Here is a 24,931-nt window from a genome sequence, read left to right on the forward strand (position 1 = left end):
CAAAAGAGCTTACTCTGGGGTAGACATGTATTGGATTACAGGCTTAGTCATGACTATTAACTTCAATGAGTCTATTCTGCGTAGGAGTAGCATGGAATACCACCCCAAATCTTCCACACTGTCATGTCCCTGATAAAGTTCATGTCATGTCTAGTGAAATGTTCAGACTTCTCCAAGATCCAACAACTAAAATGGGTTACATGGGGGAGGGAGGAGGCAAACCACACCAGAAAGTTGTATTATGTTTCCAGCTTATGATGTAATCAACAACTGGGAGGATTAGATTCCAACAGCATTCACGCATATAATATGAAATAGTATTGCTGGCCATCATTACCCTCAAAATAGGAAAGCAGTCATGTAACCTAACCCAAAAATCAGGTTCAAGACAAAATATTTCCTGTTAACCACCTACTCACAACGGCTGTCTATGTGCCACATCACACAACTTTTCCCTCTGGTGGCAATACTTTGCAGCTCCCATTGCTTAAACCAGCCTATAAATATACTGTATAGGAGATGACAGTAACAAGACTATTTTACCAGTAACAGCATATTCACGCCTACAAAATGAGGCAGAGCGAGAGAGGGGTGGTAACCGTCTCCTTAGTCATTTCACTGATGCAAAAAAAAAAAAAGAGCTTCTGCTGCAACCAATGTAGTCTTTCGAAAACCACTAGGTTAAGCCAACTGGCAAAGTAAGTGTCAGAGATACTATAGACCCTCTCAGGTGTTGAAATCAGCAGAGAAGGCCTTTTTGGTAGTTCCACTGCCCTCAGAAGCTCACAGGGGGTAGCTCAGGAGAGGCATTCTCTGTGGCAGGCCCTAAGTTGTAGAACTCCCTCCCCACCAAGGTGTGCCTGGCAACTTCACTGTATAGTTTTAGGTGAATGTTGAAGACGCACCTCTTTACCCTGGCCTTTGACACCTGAGATGAACATCTTTAGGACTCACCCTATTTTGTGATTTTAGGTTGCTTTTCATTGTTTTTAATGTTGTATTTTAAAATTGTTGTAACCTGCCCTGGAGTCTATGGGTGAAGGGCAGATAATAAATGATAATGATAATAATAATAAATTTTGAGTGTCGAGCATACTGCAAGGTTGAGTTTGTCAGAGCAAGCCCTGGCTGGGTTATTCTAGCCGGCAACAAATGCAGGCAATGTAGCCCAGCCAGGGGACCCTTATTATGGGAAAAGCTCAAAGCTGTCAAGTCTGAGGTTGCAGGAATTTATTTATTTTATTTATTTATTTATTTTCATTTCTAGACCGCCCATAGCTAATAGCTCTCTGGGCGGTGTACAAAACGAGATTAAAATACAATATAGAATAAAATCAGTAACAAAGGAACACATTGAACTAAAAACATTAAACATAAAGCATTAAACATTAAAATGCCTGGGAGTATAGCCAGGTCTTAACCTGGCGCCTAAACGAAAGAACCGTAGGCGCCAGGCGTATTTCCTCCGGTAAGCTGTTCCATAATTCGGGGGCCACCACAGAAAAGGCCCTAGATCTAGTAACAGTCCTCCGGGCATCCTGGTGAGTTGGTACCCGGAGGAGGGCCTTAGATACTGAACGAAGTGAACGGGTAGGTTCATAGCGGGAGAGGCGTTCCACAAGGTATTGCGGTCCCACACCGTGTAAGGCTTTATAGGTCAACACCAGCACCTTGAATCTAGCTCGGAAACAAATAGGTAGCCAGTGCAAGCGAGCCAGGACAGGTGTTATATGCGCAGACCGATTGGTCCCCGTCAACAGCCTGGCTGCCGCATTTTGCACTAGCTGAAGTTTCCGAACAGTCTTCAAGGGCAGCCCTACATAGAGCGCATTACAGTAATCCAGTCTAGAAGTTACCAGAGCGTGAACAACCGAGGCGAGATCATCACTGTCCAGATAGGGGCGTAGTTGGGCTACTAAGCGCAGGTGGTAAAACGCATTCTGTGCCACCGAGGCCACTTGAGCCTCGAGCGACAAGGAAGGGTCAAAAAGGACCCCCAAACTACAAACCTGTTCCTTCAAGGGGAGTGTAACCCCATCTAGAACAGGATAAGCATCCACCATCTGAGCAGGGAAAGAGCTCACCAACAGCATCTCAGTCTTGTCTGGATTGAGTTTCAGTTTATTAGCTCTCATCCAGTCCATTATCGCGGTCAGGCAACGGTTCAGCACATCAACAGTCTCACCTGTGGAAGGTGAAAAGGAGAAGTAGAGCTGCGTGTCATCAGCGTACTGATGGCAACGCACTCCAAAACTCCTGATGACCGCACCCAGAGGCTGCATGTAGATGTTGAAAAGCATGTGGGACAAAACCGACCCCTGAGGGACTCCACAATGGAGAGTCCAGGGTGTCGAGCAATGTTCCCCAAACACTACCTTCTGGCGACGATCCGCTAAGTAGGAGCGGAGCCACTGCCAAGCAGTGCCCCCAACTCCCAACTCCGCGAGCCTCCCCAGAAGGATACCATGGTCGATGGTATCAAACGCCGCTGAGAGATCAAGGAGAATCAACAGAGTCACACTCCCCCTGTCCCTCTCCCGACACAGGTCATCATACAGGGCGACCAAGGCTGTTTCAGTGCCAAAACCGGACCTAAAACCGCATTGAAATGGATCCAGATAATCGGTTTCATCCAAGAGCGCCTGGAGCTGGCCGGCAACCACCCGCTCCAGAACCTTGCCCAAAAAAGGGACATTCGCCACCGGTCTGTAGTTGTTCAAAACATCTGGGTCCAGAGAAGGTTTCTTTAAAAGAGGTCTTATTATTGCCTCCTTGAGACTACCAGGGACTACTCCCTCTCTCAAGGAGGCATTTATTACCACCCTGGCCCAGCCGGCGGTTACAGCCCTGCTAGTCTTCACTAGCCAAGATGGGCAAGGGTCCAGAGCAGACGTGGTCGCCCGCACCATTCCAAGCACCTTGTCCACTTCCTCGAGCTGCACCAACTGAAATTCATCCAATAATAAAGGACAAGACCGCGCTCTGGACACTTCAATGGATTCATCTGTCATAACATCAGAGTCTAAGTCCCGACGGATGCATGCAATCTTATCCTGGAAGTGCTCCGCAAGTTTGTTGCAGCGGGCTTCCGATGTTTCCTTAGTATCATGAGAGCCAGAATGTAGAAGCCCTCGTACCACCCTAAAAAGCTCCGCTGGGCAGCAAAGGGATGATCTAATGATGGTAGCAAAATAAGACTTTTTTGCCGCCCTAACCGCTTTTATGTACAACTTAGTGGAAGCACTTACCAAGGAATGATTACATCTGTCAGGAGTTCGCCTCCACCTGCACTCTAGCCTCCTTCTCTCTTGCTTCATCACTCTCAGCTCCGGGGTATACCACAGTGCTGTATGAGTTCGGCACTGAAGGGGGCGCGCGGGAGCGATCATGTTGATGGCCCGGGTCATCTCCGTATTCCACAGATCAACCATGGCCTCGACAGGAGCACCAGTGCTATCAGCTGGAAAAACTCCCAGAGCCCTCTGGAAAGCTTCAGGATCCATAAGCCTCCGGGAGCGGACCAACTTAATAGGTCCCCCACCTCTGCAGAGGGAAAGGGCTGTTGTGAGTCTAAAACTTAGCAAGCGATGATCTGTCCATGACAATGGAGTAGATGAAAAATACCCCACCTTCAGATCACCATCTCCATGACCAGTGGTGAAGATCAGATCAAGAGTATGTCCTGATACATGTGTCAGGCCAGTAACAATTTGAGACAGCCCCATGGTTGTCATGGAGGCCATGAAGTCCTGAGCCGCCCCGAGCAAGACAGCCTCGGCATGGATGTTGAAATCCCCCAGTACCACGAGTCTGGGGGACCCCAACAACACCTCCGAGACTATCTCTGTCAGCTCAGCTAGGGAAGCTGTTGGGCAGCAAGGTGGGCGGTACACCAACAGTATTCCCAGTCTGTCTCCTTGGCCCAGCACAAGATGAAGACATTCCAGACCAGTCGCCGTCTGGACAGGGTGCTTGGTGAGGGAGAAAGAACTCCTATAGACCATAGCAACCCCACCTCCCCGGCCCTCAGATCTACCACAGTGCTGCACCGAGTACCCAGGTGGGCAAAGCTGGGAGTGAGCAACTCCTCCCTGCTCGCCCACCCAGGTTTCGGTAATACACGCAAGATCGGCTCCTTTCTCCACGATCAAATCGTGGATAAGGGGGGTTTTATTAGCAACCGATCTAGCATTTAAGAGCAGCACCTGGAGATCTGATGGCTGGCTGACAGTACAACCAACAATCCGGTGGATATGAGGAGAACCGGAACAAGGCACAGACACAACTTGTCTGGGACGAGTTCCCCTTACCTGGCACGTTCTCCTCCCAACACCATACCTCCCATTACCCATCACTACGTTAATTGGGCCCCCCGAAAATCCCCTTACTAGGGCCGGAGTATGCTCTCCCAGGCACATCTTAAAATGAATCTAATATGACAAACACTAAAAATAGCAAACAACACAAATACTCACACACATCCACTCAATCTCATTCACACAACAACCAACAGACGAACAGCAGTAATTAAATACAACCAAAAAACAACAATAAACAACAACATTAAAAACCCTCCTCCATAACAAGCCTTGACTACAGGAGATATCGTCAGCAGTGCTGGAAATGTCCCTCATACGTTCTCCTGCCGCCGCCATCGCCGCCAGCCGGACCACGCCGACAACCTGGCCTTCTCCTGCGGTGCTCTCACCACCGCCAGGCCAGGATGTCTATGATAGAACCGTTCCGTGCGGCGGTCTCTCGTAGTCGTCACTCCACGCCGGGCCGTCCCAAAACGCGCCCAGAGCCCAACCAGCCCCGTCAGTGCTCTCACCACCGACGGGCTGCTACACGGCCCCTGGGCATACGTTCGAGCCTCCACGGCGTTCTCCACACCCCGACTGTCTCGCTCCACCGACGTCACTCCACGCAGCATTCTCCACTCCCCAGCCGAGTCTCTCCCCGTCTCCCTAGCAGCTCCACGCGACGTCTCTGTGCTGTGAGCCTGGACCCCTTCCGTGATGCTCTCACCACCACAGGGGCCAGGCTCACCGCGGCGCCCCAAGCTCCGCACGCCACGCGCCAAGCCCAGCCGGCTCGTCAGCGCTCTCACTCCTGACGACAGGCCGGCGCTCTTCCCAGGCCAGCAGGCCCGGCACCCAGAACTCCAACGGCGTGTAGAGGCAGCGGCAGCACAGCAATGATGACACCCTGGCCGCACAAAAACGAACGAGCCAACGACACCAGCCACAATGACGGGCGACGACGCAGCCCAAGGCAGACAGGTAAAGGAGAGAACGACCCAGCCACAACGATCCGAGCAGCAAACAAGGCAGCAGCGGTCCACAACGACAGCAAACGGACGACAGCGGACGACAATGGAACCCCAAGTACGCAGGTACACAGCAGCAACCAACCCGTAGCTGACAGATAGGCAGGCAGGCAGATGGAATGATGGTAAGTAGTATTTTAAAAGATAAGACGTGGAGCTCCCTGCCGAGCATCTGCCGCGGTCGCCATCTTTTTAATAAGAGGAATGATGCTCTACACAGCAAGGCAAGTGCGGAACACAGAAGGAGGATTTCAATAGGAACCACTGGTTCAGAAAAGGCTCAAAACAGAAAAAACTGTAAGACTAAAACAACACACTACAGTTGGCCAAGGACAGTGAAGTCCCATGACAGTTGGACACAAGGTATGTCTTGACAAGCAGCCTAGACAAAGCAAGTAAGCCAAGACCCCGGGTTCAAGACCTGCTATCTTTGATGTGAAGAAACTTTTGTCTCCTCAAGCAATTGGGGGGGGGTTCTGACTGTGTCTCCACAATATATACCCACAACAATGATGGTTAGAACCTTGCTTTTTGTTTTTATAGTCAAAAGTTGAGGTTTCAAGGAACTGAAATTCAACTCGCACAAGACTTCAGAGTATCAAAAGTCAAATGTATATTTATTCTGAGCAAATGTTCAATTTGGTATCAGATACAAAATTCAGCATCCGAAAAATGTCTTCTCATTGCTGTTGTTTTTAAAAAATAAATAAATAAAGCAAGTAGCAGCAGTAACAGCTACAAAGAGCTGGTAGAGTCTCAGAAGCCAGAGGAGAACCGTCCAATTTCCAGGAATCAACATGTGGGGCTGCAGTGCCATACAGAGTTCATTGAGGATCCCTAGGACTAAAATAGCAAGATTCTTCCAAACAAGCAATTATGTATAATTTGCATTTCTTGGTGTAGAATTTGGTTACCTCTACAGACAGTGTTGCTTTCAGAGGGTACACACATCCTGGCATCCAAGAGGATAAGAATCTAAGTGCCAGGTGAATATGTTTTGCAGAGCACATTTTAATAATTGGGGTGCCACTACATGAAAAAAACCCCATCCCTTGTTACCACTTATCAAGGTAGGAGCACTCAGAGCAAAGTCTTGGCAAACAAGCAACTGACCCACTGATCAACTTCTCAAGCTCTTCTATGTGTGTCCCCTCCAAGAAAAGTTTGGAGGGTGGAATGAGAGAATGGTAGCACCCTGATTGTGGAATACATTGTTCAGGGGAACCTTGCAAGATGCCAACTTTCTGGTTCCAGGCAAAGACATTTGTATTCTCCTGAGTACTTGGACAGCACCAATGGCTGGTTGGTGGCTACTGATATTCAACCTGTGTAAAGAGGCTAGATAACTTGTAGCACTTTATATTTGTGTTGCTTTATTGAATTATGTATTATGTATTTTATATTTTGTAATTTATTATAAATCACTTTGGGATGTGTGAAGTGATATATAAATATAATAAAACTAACTAAACCCGAATCTTTATATCAATCCATACAATGCTATGTTCACAAGCAGTTTGCTGCTTGACTTCCAGAATTCTGTATTTTTTTAAAAAAATAAAAAGCTTTGATAGAAGTTTATAAAAGCTTCATTTTCAAATTAATATGACTGCAACAGCACAGAATCCATCCCCCCAAGTGAGGGGCACACTTGCAGAAAGCCATCTTGTTACAAAATAAATGAGATGTGTCTAGGGGATGTGCGCCACAATCTGTGTGCATGCTAATTGAATTATGTCTTCTCTCAGTGCTAGAGAGTGTTGAAAAGACTCATTTAGAAGAAGTCAAGAGACCTCCTCCACTGGGTAGCCAATTAGAGTGTGTCTTGGGGCAACATCCCTTCTTGCATCTTGCAGGAGCATAGGTCTTTCGCCCTGTCATCTGTGTGATTGGCAGGCATTATTAAAAAGAGGACAGTTCCACTGCCAGACATGACCACAGCTTAGAAATGTCAACACCGTAAATGGGCTGTCCTCCTTTGCATCAATCCCTCTAGTTATATCCCACCTGCTGTCCTTTATCGGGTGCATGTAGGAAATCTCTACAACAGGACAATGCTGCACAATGGATGAGCATGTTAGAATAATGTGGAAGCATAAAAATCATATACTATTCTCTTGTCAAACCTTTGTCTCAATATGCTGCAAGCCGTCACAGAATGTATAGCATGGCTTTCCAGATTTAGATGTTATGATGGAGTCAGATGGACTTCAGAGTTCACGTTCCTTAAGAAGATTTACAACTGTAAAGCAGTGCAATATTTTGGGTGAAGGGTAGGGGGGAAGATAAAAGAGAAGAGGGGCAATACAAAGAGAAGGTTTCCTTCCTATAACCCTCCTTCTCCAGGACCCAGCCACACTACCCAGCTCCACACAGCTATCTCTGGGGACAGATGGCACAGCGCTTTTGCTCAAGCCAGCGCGGCTGCCCAGACTCAGTTTCATCAAAGCACTATCATCTCCTCAACAACTCTTCTGCTTGAGCTAGGAACCTGCAAGCAAATTTCACAGTGGCCAGGTTTGCACAAATGTGCAGGCTCCCAGAGAGGAACTCCCAGCTGCTTTGCTCCTGCCCAGTCCTTTTTACTGCCATGCTATGCTGAGCTAACGTTTGCCTTAGTGTGTTATCTGAACCTGAACTTACAGTTAGGCTCTCTCATCACCAACCACGAGCTTTAGCCAAGAACAAACCTCAGCTACAGCTCATGGTTATTGAGGAGACAACTTAACCACGAGCCCCAGTTCAGACAATATGCTAAGTGCTCTCCTCACTAACCTGTAAGCTAAGGTTTGTTCTTGGCTACATCTTGTGGTTAGCAAGGAGAAAACTTAACCAAGAACCATCGTTCAGACAACACACTAAGCCAAACGTTGGCTAAACTTGGCATGACAGTACAAAGGACCAGGGAGGAGCAAAGCAGCTGCAAGCTATTTGGTTGAGGTGACAAAACATCATGTGGCAGAGAATAAAATACAGAAACAGAAAAGCAGGTGTTGAGTTTTGGGGGAGTCCATTCTGGCCAGTCATTATAACTAACAGTTAAAAGTACTCAAGTGTGCATTAGTAAATCAGTCTTTTAAACTCCCCAGCAGCAGAGGAATAGGAGAGATGTGGGGTGGCTTCAACATAGGTGATGCTTACTAAAATAAAAGCATACATTTATGATAACAAGTCTCAGGGAAAGAAAAATAAAAAGTGGGTTGCAAAGCAGAAGAATGGACGAAAAGGGTTAAACAAACTACAAGCCGCAAAGGAGTATGGGTGTTTGTTCCTTGGAGGAACAGAAGGGGAGAAGAGCCATTTGATGACAACTGCTGAAGACCACCAATGTAATTTTCACACCTTGATCTTATAGCTGACCAACAGGAAGGGAAATGGTGACACAGGCCAACAATGCCAGCAGCTGACTGCCACAGAAGGTTTAAGGGACGATGGGTGGAGGGACAGCTGAGGGCAGGAAGTAGACAGGAGAAAGGCAGAGTATGACAAAACAAACCACGGTTGCTTTGAAAGTCTACAGAATGTTCTTTGGCTTAAGCATTGTTTGCTCTATAAACCATTGTTTAAAAACACCATGTTTTAAAAAGTTTAACATGATGTGTGAAGCAGGTCTGCATGTTGCACTAGCCCACCTCTAGATTCTCCTAGAGATTCTCCTCATAAAAAATGCTGCTTTTGACTAACTATGGGTTCTTTAAAAATAAAAAAATACTAAATGGATGGTATGCACCTGAAGATAAACCACTCCTTCACTTCAAGCCCTTCCTCAATTTGTTAAAAGAATGAATCAGAACTTCAGGAGAGCTGAAAGGGAACAAAATCCCTTCCTTTCGTGCAATAGCAGCACAAATCACGATTTACAGGTAAGCAGCAGCTAGATAAGTGCAAAGCTCCCCTCAAAAATAAAGGAAATTAAAGGTCGCTTCCATTTCCAGGGGTCCACAAATTTGGCTGGTCCTGACACATGGGGTCACCAGCTCCCTACACAGGAAGCAAGACAACTCCCCACCCTCTTCACCAGCTTCACATTGGAACTGGAGAAAGGAGTTTGTTTCGATCCAGAGAGTATGAGAAGCACAGCAGAATGGTGAGAAAGATACCCTGCTCACCCCCCTAGCCCATTTTAGTGAGGGGGAGAGGGATTCCATGCACAAGTCACAATGTATGTAAAAGCATCAGCCTGATGACATGGCAGATATGGCATTGACATAGAAACTACCCACATAGTGAGTCCAATATACTGTGACCACTGGATGGAGCTTCTCCTACTTCTCTTCTAATAAGGGAGTGGGTGATCATGATGATAATAACAACAACAACAACAATAATCAAGTTTTCAGCAACCTCTACAAAATATGATAGTGATAATGAACAGAGGGTAACTTTAAAGTATTGATGCTCCTTGTAAGTGTAGATTAGGCTCATTGATGCAATAACTATGAAGCAACACCCCTCTGAAACAACCTCATTACCATCACATTTCCAAGAAGCCCTTATGTTAAAAAAAGCCTCTAGACATGAACACAGCAGCTATTTTAACAGGAACCGAATGGTACAAATTAATATAAAGGCATCCATGTACAGAGTATTTTACAACAAAAGAGAGAGGGCAGGTCCCTGCCACAAGGAGTTTACAATGCAGAAAACAGCACAAGAGAGACGGACCTTTATAAATCTGGAGCTTTCTATTATTTCCCCTTCTGTCCTTGCAGAATAGAGGAAATCATATTAATTTTCCTTAAACTATAGAACGAACCCATTACTAAGTAATTATATTTACCTAGGGGCAGTTATGTAAGTACAGAAAGTCTCATAGAAGTACAAAACACACATAAACATAGCAGTCGTGCCTCCATATGCATGCCCTTTTAGGAGGAATGCGGTAAGACTACACAAATGCGTAAATCACATTTAATGCACAATTCCTAAATTTTGTACTTTGGTAAATACACACAAGAGTTGGGAAGGAAAACCTGAAGTACCATGAAAATCAGGCCCGAGAGATGTTTTGTCATTTCTAATACAGGAATCTAAGTGTGCAAACCACAAAGAGAGAATAAAGGACTGCTAGACCAGGAAAAGACAGTTATTTAGCCCATTCTTGATGGACGTTCCTCCCACTCTGCATAGCATTGCACCATAAGAATGAGGGAGGCAAACATTTCAAGGGTTCAATTTATAAGCTTTATTGCATTTTCTAAAAAAAGAAATAGTTTCTACTTACATGCTTTTTTCTATACTGAGAAATTTGTGAGAGGCCAAACACAGTTGCTACAGCACCTCCTCCAACAAGGATAGTCCCTTTCACTGCCTTCCGAAATGCCATTTTTTAAATCTAGAAGAGAAAGAAGAGGAACGTTTACAATATTACAAAGTCAGGGAACAACACTTGTCTAAGACAGAAACAAAAGACACTTAAGGAAACAGCTCTGCTGACATAAAGAATACATACAAAAGTTGTTTTAGTGTACATGCATGCATGTTTAAATAAACAAATCTAGATAAAAGTTTGTTTGTTTTTTGTTTTAAGATTTTTTATCACACTCTTCAGCCAGAAAAAGCTCCCAGAGCAGCTTACAGATTTGCTGCTTTGCTCATAAGCAAAGTTAAGTTTTTCATCTTGAGCGTCTTAAGACTGAGGAAGGGTAGGGTGAAAATATAATAATGTGATCTGTACACCCTATCTTAACTGCAATGGTTCTCAAAGCAGACTTGCAGACAGATGGTAATTGCCCTGATAACAACAGATCTAGAATGCCAGGTGCTGTCAATAGGATCAAACAATGGGATCTAGTTTCCCCAGCCTCACCACCACCACCCCAATTGAGAGGTGGAAACAGTGAGCAGAGGATACTGTGGGGACTCCCTTCACCGGTCAATCAAATGCTCCTGCTACTGTCTCTGCTGCTTTGAGAAAATCATCTCAGCAACTCGCAGCCCTTAGATCTCCAAGGCAATAGTTGTCGAAAGCAGTATGAGAGCAGCGATCTAAAAAAATCCTTCCCCTGCCACCGCACACACACACACACACACACACAGCCCTTTGGTGGTAGCCAAGACAGACTGTGAAGGCAAATGTTCTTCAGAGTCTTGTTAAGGAGCGTGCAGTTGCATGCATGCAAGCCTGCAGGTCTCACATGCAACCCCAACACCCATTTCAGAGTCTTTTTATCTTGAACCTGAACACACTCTGGAAATGACATCTCAGGGATTAATGTAGTCAAGAACAGAGAGAAAATCTCAAATAATTTGTATTGTATTGAAATGGAATTACCATATTTAGTGAAAGGTGTTAAAACAGTCAAACTAACAGACTTTCATAAGCAGCACACAAACAACAGGCTTAGTTTGAAAGATGTTTAACTAATAAAGGCTAATAATACAAGCTCTGTAAGTATGCAGAGACATGCACAGCAAAGCTAAGAGGCCATAAAATTGGTCAGGGAGAGAAAAGAGAGGAAAGGATGCTAGCTGGAATGGAGCTACCTGCTGTAGAAAAAGAAGAGGGGGTTGCTCGAGGAAGAAGGACGTTTCAGTAGTGATTTTGTGTGGTTTGTGGGAAGGTTTTAGGGTAAGAATCCAAACAAAACAAGTGAGAGACTTTGGACAACGCTGGAGGAGACTCAGCATTTTTGCAACAGAGCGGTAGTGGATGGCTACAGGAAGTGAAATACAAGATTTTTGGGGTGGACAGGCAAACAATAAGGGAGGAAAGTAAGTGGAAAGGGGGGATCACCCCGAGAAAGGGAGACCTGATCAGGCTTAAAGTGGCTTGTAGAGAATTACGTTTGGCTCAGAGAGAAATCCAAGAGGGATTTGACTTGAGAATGGAGGAAAATATTTTGAGGAGTTAAGAGGCCCCCTAGACTCCTCTAGGTGGTTCCCTAGAGCCAATCCTATCGCTGGGGAAGAACAAAACTGGATAAAGTAATAAAGCAGAGGATAGGTGGAAGGAGTGAGAGAAGGAAAATAAATGCCAGCTGGGTTCCCAGAAAACCTGGAATGATGGAGTTTACGGATAAAAAGACAAAAAGGACAGAGAGGACAAGAAGCAATTGACAAGGTGCCTGAGAATGTGAGGGTCATGGAAGGGTCCTCCCGATGAAGCTAAAAAAGAGTGAGAGAAGGCAAATGGGTTCCCTGGGAAGATGGGGCACAGCAGGCAAAGGAAGGCTTGACTAGCCACTGGACTTGCCAGGGAAGAAGGGAGTTTGCTGCTCAATTGGTTAAGATGAGAGTTGTCGCTAGGAATTTGCCACTTTGGTTGTGTGTTTGCCAGTTATGGATGATGAAGTCTTGCATATTACCTAATGTTACTGCTGAAAGGTTTCAAGGAAACAGCCCGTTTCTGCATACTTGACAGAGAAGGCAGAGAGACCAGTCAAATAGTTTAGGAGATGGAAAGGGTGTGGCGAGTCACATTGGAGATCAGGCTAACTGAAGAACCAGAGTTCAGATATGACCAAATAAAGGAGGAAAAAAATGCACATTAAGACATCCAAAAACTGTAACTCCAACTTGGAATTTATCATGGCAGGTGGTGAACCATCATCTGATTTCCTCTTTTTTCAAATATGTCATGCTAAAACCCATATGTAGAAAAAAATAATTCCCTGGTGAGATTATTAATTCTCAGATCTTATTCATTAATTCTATCTGCAACTACAAAACCGAATGTGATGCCTGTAAACTGCCTCCTCAATAGGGGTTTGGGGAGAATTAATAGAATACCTACAGAGGATATCAGAAGGAACGAGAAAGTTGTTTGTGTTTGACTACAGACATATAAACACAGTATACATCTATAATCACCTAACCAACTTCTAGCACATCCGTCATCCCAGTCCCAACAGAATAAATTAGTCATCATACAGATGTTTAACTGCATGCAAGATGAGGTTATGCTGTGTCCAATCAGGGTTCTCATTTCAAATTATATATATTAGCATTGCTTCTCACATATGTTCCAATGCTAACAAATGTCTCTAAAGGGCTTTTGGTAAAATACCAGAATCTACCACTATCAATTTTGCCACAAAATGTGCCACAATGTACGAATCTGCTATATTTTATACATATTCTTATATACAAGGATGGTTCTCTGTGCTTTTAAGTCATCTTATAGATGAACACTTTTCAGTATATTGTTTTAATGAATATTTCACTATAAATTATATTTCTGTATTTTTACTCTATTTCTGCAAGCTGCTTAGTGGCTCCTTTCATTGTGGGAAGCAATAAACAAATTTAACAAACTAAACCAAAACTAATGCTTGAAAACACCATAGCAGTGGTTGTATCCATCTTTTCTCCACTCACCCCAACCCCAAAACTAAACTCTGCAAAAGGAAAACCTACTTTTATTGTCAGATATATGCAGATTATATAGGTGATGTGAATTTAACTCATTTATCCAACATGCATAAACCAGGTTTTGCAAGTAGTTGAAACTTTGGGTCAATGTGAGAAGGAAAAGGCATGGAGACAAATTTCTCTGTAACAGTGAGGACTAGCTCTCTTCTCCTCCCCACCACTACCATCACCTTTCCAACCTTCAAAGTCCACAACACCACACAACTATAAACTATAATATTAAATGAGAAAGGGTGTCATGGCCCCGTCAGAGGTCTCATCAGACAAGGATGACTCGGGAGTAACAGCAGCAGACCCAGAAGCAGCAGACCCAGAAGGAGACACGCAGGAAACTCCTGAGAACCCAGATCCTTCTCCCCCTCAGCTGCAGAGCACCCCAGACACAGCTGAAGCCCTTCAGCCAGACGCAGACAGTGAACAGGATACTCCCCCCTCACCTGCAGAATGTAGACAACAGAAGGTCAGGCAGAAGAGGGGCAGGCCTGTCCACTTAAGGCCAAAACGCTGATGGCTCACACCTGCTGACAAACCTGCTCCTTAAAAGTCAAACCTTGGGTTCAGCTTGTTGCTGACTACAACATCAGGTGTGGCTTCATGTGTTTCTAGTTTCCCTGAATCTTATCTTGGACTGACCCCTTGGCAATTGAACCCGGACCTCTACTGACCTCGCTTCTGGACTTCTGGCTTGGCACGTACGCTTAGGACGGGCCTTGCCCTTATCAAGCTTCATCCTCGTTAGCCTGGCAGATTTACGACCAGACTGCCAGCTAAGGACTTTCCCGCCCTGATAACTACCCAGGAATTTCCAGCCCCCACCGGCACTGCTGTCTCAGTGCAGAGCTGACAAAGGGGGGGAGGGACATCACAAAGATGGAACCATACAAGAATGAAACCTCAATGGCAAAGAAATTTACTAAAAGAAATTGGATTACTAATGAGCTATAGAGCAGTGGTTCCCAACCTGGGGGCTGGGACCCCCCGGGGGGCCACGAAGTAATCCAGAAGAGGCCATGAACAGTAAAGAAATGAATTATTTATTAATTTTTTTAAAAAAGTCTTCACTCCCTCTACACTGTCTGCTTTCCACTGCCACTGCAGATGACACCTCCCCCTTGCTCCAAACGAGAGGGGAGGCCTTTTGCTGAAGTGCTAGAGCGTCTTTCAGGCGCACTAAGGGCAGGCATCTGTCTATAAAATACATGGCAGATGCCAAAGGAGGCTGAGGGTGGAGCTACCAGGAAGAAGAGGGGATTACTATTACTGATTCCTGTCTCCTTGCACTGCCGCTACTGGCAACGCCGTTACTTAGAATGAGAGGGGACGGCTTTTTGTGAAGCAAAAAGAAGCAAGCCTGCAAAGAAAGGCTGCTTTCCCCCTTCCTTCCTGGCAGCCAGCCTGCCTCCCTGGGGGGAGGGGGTCACAATTTTTTTTCAGCTTATAAAGGGGGTCCCGTGCTCATAAAGGTTGGGAACCATTGCTATAGAATGTGCTTGCAGCAGAGACAAGAGGAATGTAAACAAACCAATTTATCAATACTACTAACATGCTAAGTCAGGTTGGTCTATATTAGGGAAGGCAGTCTGCTAGATATCCTGATCTCTAGATGCTTAGAGCTTTAAAAGTTAAAAACAAAACACTGAACTTGGCTCAGTAGCTACTAGGCAATCAGTGCAGATCTTTCAACTCTGATTATAATATGCGTAAAGCTGTGAGTCCCACTAAGCACCCTAGCAGCTGCATTTTGCACTCATAGCTGCAGCTTCCAAGCAAGGTGCAATGGAGTCCCACATACAGTGTATTGCAGCAGTCCAATCATGAGATTCAATGCATGCACCACCACGGCAAAGCTATCCCTGTCCAGGAACACACATAGCTGGCACATCAATCAAAATTGATAATGGCCACTGTGAGCCACTGAGGTCACCTGGGCCTCTACCCACAAAGTGCACACCTGCTCTTTCAGAGGGAATACAACCCTATCCAGAGCTGGTACAAAGCCCACATCCCAGACCTTGGAATCGCCCATTCATTCACAGTTTACTAGCCATCATTCAGCCCACGTCCGCATCTAGGTACCAGTTTAGGACATGCATGGTCTCTCCTGAGCCAGATGTTGCAGAGAAATAGAGCTGGGTACCCCTTGCCCCAAATCTCCGAAAGACTGGCCCCAGCAGTTTCATATGGGTATTAAACCAGATTGGGGACAAATCATGCCCTGTGACATCCTGCATCAACTTGTAAGGGGTAGAGACACCATCACCCAATACTACTTTCTAAAACCGACTGCATGGGTAGGAGTGAAAGTATTTTAATACAGTGCTCCCAAGCTCCAAGACAGTCCAGGAAGATACTATGGCCAATGTTATCAAAAGCTGCTGAGCGATCAAGGAAAATCAAAAGAGTTGTGCTCCCCCTGTCCCTCTTCCAAACCAGGTCAATCAATCAAGGCGACCAAGACCAATTCAGTCCCCAAACCAGGCCTGAACCCAGACTGAAATAGGTCAAGACAATCAGATTCATCAAGGAGCATCTGCAGGTGAACTGCCACCAAACTCTCGATCACGTTGCCCCAAAAGGGTGTATTGGTGATCTGGCAATTGTTGGCAGCATCCAGCATTATTTTTTTCAGGAGTGACTGCACCACCACGTCATTCAAGGCATCAAGGAGCCCCACATCATGCAACAAAGCATTCACCACACCATGGATCCACTCAGCCAACATTTCACAGCTGGAAGGTACCAGCCAGAATGGGTATGTGTTCAGAAAGCATGTGATACGCCGCATGGCTGCAAGTGTCTTATCCACACCTCTGTTCTTTATGTCCCATCCTGTTCTTTTGATGGCATGCTTCTTCTTTACCCATTTCTGGTCTAACAAATAAAGCTACATCTCATCTATGTGCCCTTACTTATCTCAGTCAAAATTCTGAAGTCCCACTTCTTAATTTACAATGCAGACAAAGGGTTCAGCACAACTTAGCCCAGTGCTAGAATGTCTTTGTGAGCAGCATGAACAGAAACATATCCCTTTCATAACTATTCCTCTTGCCATGTAGAAGCACTCAGGGCACAAGACCATCAGACAGGCATATGTCTTGGGAGACCTTTAAAGCTTTTATTAATGCTTGCCTCAATAGCTTGCCCCAAGATCATGAAAAATAAGGAATGCCATATGCTGACCATAGAAAGGCTCTCACATTTTATTTTTACTTTTAAAGTATATCTTAACACAGTTCAGAGTGGCCCATGCTCATCCCATTCACAAGATCATTCCATCCTATTTCCACATTAATCTGCAGTTTTTTTAAAAAAAAAAAATCCAAAAATAATGCATTTGATATCAAGTCTCATATGTTATTTTGTTTTACAAAATTCCATGAAGTGCTGAATTTAATCCAAAACAGTAAGTGCATAATAGGCTGGGAGGTCCAAATCAGGTCAGTTTGTAATTCCTCAAGAATGCCTATTCTTTATTTCAGATTGTTTGTCCATCATGCCCTGTATTGTCTACTCTAACTGGCAGCAGCTCTCCAGCAGAGAGCTCTCCAGCTCTCTGATTGTTTAGCAGGAGGTGCCAGGGATTTTACCTGGGACCTTCTCTGTGCAAAGCATGTGCTTTGCCACTGAACTATGGTCTCTCTCAAATGAAATCCCATTAACTATACAGCTTGGAACCAGGATACCTGAAAGATCATCTTATTCCTTATATACCCAGATGATCACTGCACTCTGCAGATGAGGGCCTCCTACAGATACCAGCTTATCAGGAGGTCTGTTCCACACAACACAGGAAACTGATCTTTAGTGTACTGGGACCTACCCTGTGGAATTCCCTCCCCATAAATATTAGACAGGCACCATCTCTGTTACCTTTTTGGTGCCTATTAAAGACCTTCCTCTTTCAACAAGCCTTTTAAGTTGAGACCTTATCCCAGTCTGTGTCTGTGTTGGAATTGATTTTTAATATTTATTTATTTATTTATTTATTATTCAATTTATTAGTCACCCATCTGGCTGGTTGGCCAGCCACTCTGGGCGACGTACAAGATAAAAACTGTACATTAAGCATTAAAATTTAAAATGTTTAATATGTTTTTAAACCTTTTTTAACAATATGTTTTTAACCTTTTTTAAAAAAAGATGTCTTGAAAGCTTTTTAAAAATGTTTTTAAAGATGTTTTGTTTTAATGTATTTTAAACTCTGTTTTTATGATGTTTTAAAGTGCTTTTAGTGCTTTTGTTTGCCGCCCTGGGCTCCTGCTGGGAGCAAGGGTGGGATATAAATCAAATAATTAATAAATAAATACATAACTTTTATATATTCTCTTGCTTCATGTGGCTCTAATCCCAATCCACTGGCAAAACGACAACATGAATTTCAAGGGTGTTGGTACCAGCACAGCACTACATATCAGGCTGGAAATTGAGAAACAGGTTTTATTTGGTAACAGGTGCAGCTTTGCATGCTAGCAAAAGATTAATTGTGGAATGAGGAAGACAAACTTATCAAATCTGAACATCAGTTACACCCTGATAACCCATTGTTTGCAAGTGCTGGAAGGAATGGAGTTCAGCCTTTTACCAGTTCAATTATAATTATACTTTGCCCTTGATGAGCTTTGTTGAAAAGGTATTAAAGATCCATATGAAAAACTATGGATTTTTTCTTTAATCCTTCCCAAGATAAAATGTGCAGACCTATTACAATGTAGCCTTTTTTCCCTTTCTTGCAGATTGCAGGAGTCATAAAACAGCCTACATAACCGATTAGCGTGCAAAAATCTTTATTAGCCTACTTGCCACTTCATATGTACATTAGCCTGTGGCCTGAAATACATACATACTTTTTTTAAAAAAATACACCTGTGTCTTCCCATTTCCACAAGCTTCTCTGCTTGGCCACCTAGCAACTACTCTTACTTTCACCACAGGTAAACCTGGCTATTTGCAACCTTGGTGCTCAACCCACACCTACCCATGTGAGCTGAGCCTTATGAAAGCAAAAGCTAAAGTTCCCTAAATGGATGTAAGGGGTGGAGAAGAGTGAAATTCTGTTTGTGCACACTGACACTATACTGTATATAATTATTATTCCACCTCCAGGACACCAGTACCTGCAAGTTATGATTTCTTTCCAAAATGAAGTTCTCCTCTAAAAAACAAAATCAGTCTCCTAGAATGCATTTAAATCATGTGTCTACAGTAATACCTCAGTTAACAAAGTAGATGTGTTCCTGGACATTACTTCTTTAACAGAAACTTTGGTACCAGAGGTAGGAATAACATGGAATGAACAGGGAGAGGTTCCAACACCTGCTCATAGATGGTGGCGGCAGCTTCAACAGGGGCTTTCAAGGGTGCCTACTCAGTACACTCCCCCTCCTTCTCCTGCTCTGAATCCTACTGGATCCTTTCCTCCCCAGGCAAAGCAAACACACAGGCTGGTTAGTTTCACCAGAGGAAAAGCAGAGGCACAGGCTTATCAGGTTATTGATAGCAATGCAAAGATACAGGCCTGTCAGCTTTACCTTAAAGCAAAGGCACAGGCTTGAAAATAGCAAAACAAACTGGTTAGCTTCATCTGATTAACAGCCTTCCTTAAAAGGAGGTTCATTCCTGGAAAATTCGTTCACTGGGGTATTACTGTATTTGCATGTATCACACCAATATCGAACCCTCTAACACAGGGTTAGGAAACTTTGTTCAGCTAGATGGCCACATTCTCCTCTGGACAACCTTCCAGGGGCCACATGCCAGTGGTGGGTAGAGCCAGAGGCAAAAGTAGGCAGAGTGACATATATAAGTTTCATGTTTATACAGCAGGCTAGTTCTTATACACACACATACCTCTAACCTCCATCCAGGTAACCTAAAGGCATTATCAGAGTTCAAGGGCACATTCCAGCCAGGCAAAAACACTCCAAGAGGGAGCAAGGCAGAGCCAGGGAAGGGCAGGGCTGGAAAGAGGGGGTGTAACGGGAGAGAGTCCCAAGGGCCAAACAGAGAGGCTTGGAGAGCTGTGTGTGGCCCCTGGGTCTGAGGCTCCTTGCCCCATCATGCAATTAGAGAAATCTTAGTCGGCTGATAACAACGGTTTATGCACATTTAGACAGAAATGTCCCACTAAGTTCAATGGTACTGTCACCCAAGTAAATACATATAAGCCTACAGCCTTAATTATCCACAAGATATAGGAACAGGAGGAAAACTAGGGTTGAGTGGGATACATTCCTTGTTTTTAAAATGCTAGACACACAATAACCCCAACAGCACTAAAGAAGAGGCATTTATGTATTAAAATAGTTGGACTGTAACCAAATCATACACAGACTAGAATAGGCCAATTGAAATAAATAGACATGACTAACTTAAACCCAGTGATTTCACTGGGTCTACACCAAGTATGACTTGGTAGGATACAGTACATTAACTTCTTTTTTTAAAAAAGCTAATAAAAAAAATAACACTTCTAAGTCAATTAAATGTTTTACATTTATTAATCAAACTGATTTAACTGTCTAGTAATTGCAGCCTTACTTTTCCTTCCAAGAAGACCTGTGAATTCAAGGAATCTGAGAGCAGCTCAGCATATCTACATCGATCTTGAAATTAGGTGCGGGCATGTAAACCCTTTTGTTATAATGTTTTGGGCGTGGGAATAACTAGCAAAGATATGTTCACTGCTGAAAATTGTCTCAGCAATGGGAAGTGGCCATAGACATTGCCTCTTGTAAGCTCGAGCACTGTAGATAAAAGAATAAAATAAACTATGCTACTAAAATCCTTTATCGAGGCAGAGTGAACCTTACTGGTGTACATAATCAACAGCAGGGTTAGGTTCATGGGGAAAGGCCATAGCTCAGTAGTACCGCATGTGCTTTACATGCAGAAGGCCTCAGATTAAAACCCCAGCACTTCCAGGTAAGGCTGCGAAAGACCCCTGTCTGAAACCCTGGCATCAAGTCAACGTAAACAATACAGAGGTAGTTGGATTAATGGATTAACTTGGTAGAAGGCAGCTTCTATGCTCCTAGTTATTTAACTAACATCCCCCACCCCCATCGTGTACAAGGCTGGTACCTACATAGACAAATTGTTGTAGATATTAATACCACACAGTATTCTTCTACCACTATAACACATAGATATATTTGGTAGGCGCAAGAAACGGTCTAGACCAGCAGTTCTCAAGCTTCACAGTTCCGCAGACTGCTTGAAAATTGCTGGGGGACTCAGCAGACCATTTAATAACCTTTTTTCTTCAGCACCACCACCATCAAAACCAGTGCCATATTATGAAAATGATGGGCCCTATGCCAGGCCACCCATAGGACATCAGACACAGCAAAGGTGGGTGTAGTTGCCCCAAAACAGGCTGGTGGGCCAACCTCCAAAGCCTGGTAGGCCTAGTTAGGCCCACAGGTCAGAGGTTCCCTAACACTGTATAGAGAAAAATTAGTAAACCGCACCAGTACTGTATTATAAAAAACAACAAGGTCCAGGCCAGAGCCTTATTAAGCCATTTGATAAATCCAGCCTCAAACACTATGATGAAAAAAACATTAAACATCACATACAGAACCAAGTATAGACATTTTCAATTTTTCCATGGACCACCTGAATGGAGCACATGGACCTCCAGTGGTCCATGGACGAGTTTGAGAACCTCTGATATCTGCTCTTAATTAAGTAAAATGCACCTTTAAAATGAAATTGATTATTTTGACCTATTTCAGTCTAGGTTCAGGCCCAGTTTTGGGACAGAATTTCCATACATCTATGAGACAAATGACTGATACAATGTTTTATCAGGTTTATTGGTTATACGTGTCATGGCACGAGGTACTTTCACATGGCAGTTTATTTCACGTGGCAGTAGGGCTGTACTACCCATGTATACAAGTTTCACACAGCATCCACGCAATGTCATCTTAATCAAAATGCCATCCCAATTATTTTCCCATCTTATCTGAATTTATCATTTTTGTGGGAAATTTGCTAAGAAAAAAACATGGAAATGGTAAATCCAGGTTAAATGGGGGTGGGGAGGAAATATGGGCCAGCATTTCAATGAGGACACCACTGCCAAAGATATGCATGCATGAGCAGCACCAAGCCCACAACAAAGAGTCATGCGGAAGAGCCCAAATTCTGAAAACTTGCGCTTGCATGCCTATTACAAGAATGGGCAAATGGTTAAAAGATTCAAAGCCATATTAAAAGTTGGCTTAATGATGTCACTGAATGAGAGCAGATGTTTTAAATAAGTGCAACACTGCATTTAGGAGTAAACTATGCCCTGACAATGACATAATCAAAGGATACAGCTTGATTATATTAAGATGCCCGTCCACAAAAATGAATGAACAGACGTGCATGCACAGTTTAGAGCAGTGTCCAAGATGCTTTTCTTAAAAACAAACATTTAGTGGTTACAAGGGAAATCAGGTTAGATAATCATAAGGAAACTGGCTGACAATAATTGTAAAAGTGTCTTTTCTGTGAGGCAACACTGTTTGGTATTTTCTTGAAGCTGAATTGTTTGCAGGGAGCCAAGTTGTGTTCTTCGTTGCTATCAACCAGGGGCACAAGCCAAGCAATTGGCTTTTCCCCTCCTTTTTAATTAAAAAGAGATTGCATTTGGACACCAGGGAAGGAAGCAGCTTGACATTTGACTTTAAAAAGAAAGAGACCAAGCTGGGATTTTTAGATTTTTCTTTCTCTCCCTCCACCCTTCCCACTTTTCCAAATGGCTAAGGCTAGATATAAGCAGGAAATGTTTTGTGAGTTGTAATATGTAGAGTACTTAACTGAAGGACTGCTGTCCTAAATTTACAAGTGATTAAGCATTCCAGGTTTTTATATCAATATGTCATTTAACAACGTTCACTGCATTCTACAGGTCTCTAAGCTGGGCCTTCACACAACGCATCTTTTTCTAATGTGGGGGGGGGGGGTTGTGTTCATTTTGCTTTGCTACTAGTTCACAGTGCTTATAACATGAACCGAAAAGTGAATCCCAGTTTAATGGGGCTCACTCCCAGGTAAGAGGGTATAGGATTGCAAGATCATATCCCCACTCTGCCATGAAGCTCACAGGGTGACCATGGGCCAGTCACTCTCTCAGCCTAACCTACCTACCTAACAGGGTTGTTATGACGATAAAATGGAAATGAGGAGAATCACGTTGGTACTCCACCTTGAGCTCCGTGAGGAAAAGGTGAGATATAAATGTAATAAATAATAACCTCAATATTTTTCCAGTGAGTTTCATATATCAACTAACCCATCCTCCTTATGGCAGCAGAATTCTTCAGAGTTAAACCAGACCAAGCAGCCTGAATGCAGCAAACCAACTACATACACATCACTCTAAGCCAAACCATGACTTAGTATGAACCCACAGACTCCCAGAGAGAGATTGTGGCTACTTTGCTCCTCCTCAGTCATTCTGATGTTATGTTGAGCTAAGCTATGGTTTGGCTTAGTGTGTCATCTGATTTATTATTTATTAATTAGATTTATATCCCACCATTCCTCCCAGTAGGAGCCTAGGGTGGCAAACAAAAGCACTAAAAACACTCTAAAACATCATAAAAACAGATTTTAAAATATATTAAAACAAAACATCCGTAAAAAATTAAAACAAAGCATCTTTAAAAACATCTTTTTTAAAAAAATTTTTTAAATATATTTCTTTAAAAAGCTTTCAAAACATAATAAAAAGCAATTCCAACGCACATTTAGTGTGATTTAGCTCTGCAGGCCAATCCATGAGACGTAAACCCATAAGACAAACCTTACTTACAGCTCATGGTTAGTCTGAAGAGAGCTGTCAGGTGCTCGACACTCCTCCCGCTTCCTCCCCTCCCATTTTGCAGTCCCAAACAAGAAGTGCATTTATCAAGCTCCTATTGAATCGCCTTGCAGGACCAGTGGGCTACACACAACTTGGTGGGTAACAAGCTGCGCAGGCTTGGCATTAAACACTTTGGTTTTGAAACACAGCGACAGAGCTTACACCTTGAAACTGACCGTCCTTTTAACACCTAAAGGAGCAGGAGTTGATCGTATGAGCTGCTGCAGTAACACTGCAGCTATTGGGATTGGAAAAAACAAGGTTGTACCTCTGGTATAAAAGGAAATGGAGCCCTGTTGTGCAGATATTTAAGCTGATCTCCAGCAACCAGTGAACTACCGCCATTGCTGCTCCCATAACAGCCTTTGCACACCCAGTACAAGATTCTTATTCAGAGTGGGAAGGGCATAACTCAATCATAAACCAGTGCACCACCATTAATAGATTTCAAGCAGTGGGCTGCTTTTCTTCTTTTTTTGTACACATCAGTATGGTGGGGCTCAACTCCACATTTCCAAACTGAGGATGCATACATTTTGACTGCAGCAGTACCAACAGCAAACACAACACTAGCAGATGGCTTTGAGAGAGCAGAAATATTAAGCTGGTAGATTTCTGGGTGATAACTATAGTGTCCCCTCAACATGGAAACTTTCTTCCAGTCCACACCCCAACACATGCACACTCTGGAATAAGATCCAGTATTTCCAATAAGACTGAAGAGGTCCGGAGAATGTTGTTAACAGGCAATCAATAAATGCCTAAATATATAAACAAACCATACTGTTGCAAAGAATACCAGTGTACATGTGTTAATTGTGCATCTATGAAGTTGAAGCTGCCCTTGCACCCAAGGCCAGGTTGTTATCATAGCAGCCCAAGCATTTTCACTTAGGGAAGAGAGTGGGTGGGCCAGCCTACTTTCAATCTCACTGAATATTTTAACGTATCTGGCTAGAACACCTGAAGTTCAGTGGGTCAATTCAAAGGAAACACTGCTAGTGCAAGCATTTCAAGTTAAGTATTCACTGCAAATAAACACAGGGCAACCCCTGATAGCAGGCCCATTAATGCACCTCAGAGAAAGAGTACCTTTCTCTGGTGAAAATAGGGAGAAACCCAGCAACAGAATTCTATCCCAAGTTCACTTTTGCAGGCAGAACTTAAAAAGAAGGCTGCCACTTGACACTGCTCCTTAGCTCTTGTGCAAGTAAAAACATCTCACAGAACCCTTCATTAGGCAGCTCTTAACCCAATTATCATTATGCCCAATAATACACAATGTTAATAAACAGAATCCTTTCTCCAGAGTTCCATGAGTGCTCCAGCACACATACAGAGATCCAGCAAGCACAGGCATCCACATCTAG

At 43.8% G+C, this 24,931-nt stretch overlaps 1 protein-coding gene across 7 annotated transcripts in view; it reads right to left on the bottom strand.

Moving 5' to 3' along the window:
• The window catches only part of GPD2 (glycerol-3-phosphate dehydrogenase 2), a 131,656-nt gene that overhangs the window by 98,587 nt on the left and 8,138 nt on the right, over positions 1–24,931 (bottom strand). For all 7 annotated transcript variants that reach the window (XM_061608753.1, XM_061608754.1, XM_061608755.1 and 4 more), the window contains one exon: positions 10,554–10,664. In XM_061608753.1, the coding sequence (XP_061464737.1) occupies positions 10,554–10,655 (102 nt within the window). In that variant the 5' untranslated portion in view covers positions 10,656–10,664. The remainder of the gene's footprint in view (positions 1–10,553; positions 10,665–24,931) is intronic.

Source organism: Rhineura floridana, chromosome 2, assembly GCF_030035675.1.
Source record: "Rhineura floridana isolate rRhiFlo1 chromosome 2, rRhiFlo1.hap2, whole genome shotgun sequence".
Taxonomy (NCBI): Eukaryota; Metazoa; Chordata; class Lepidosauria; order Squamata; family Rhineuridae; genus Rhineura; species Rhineura floridana.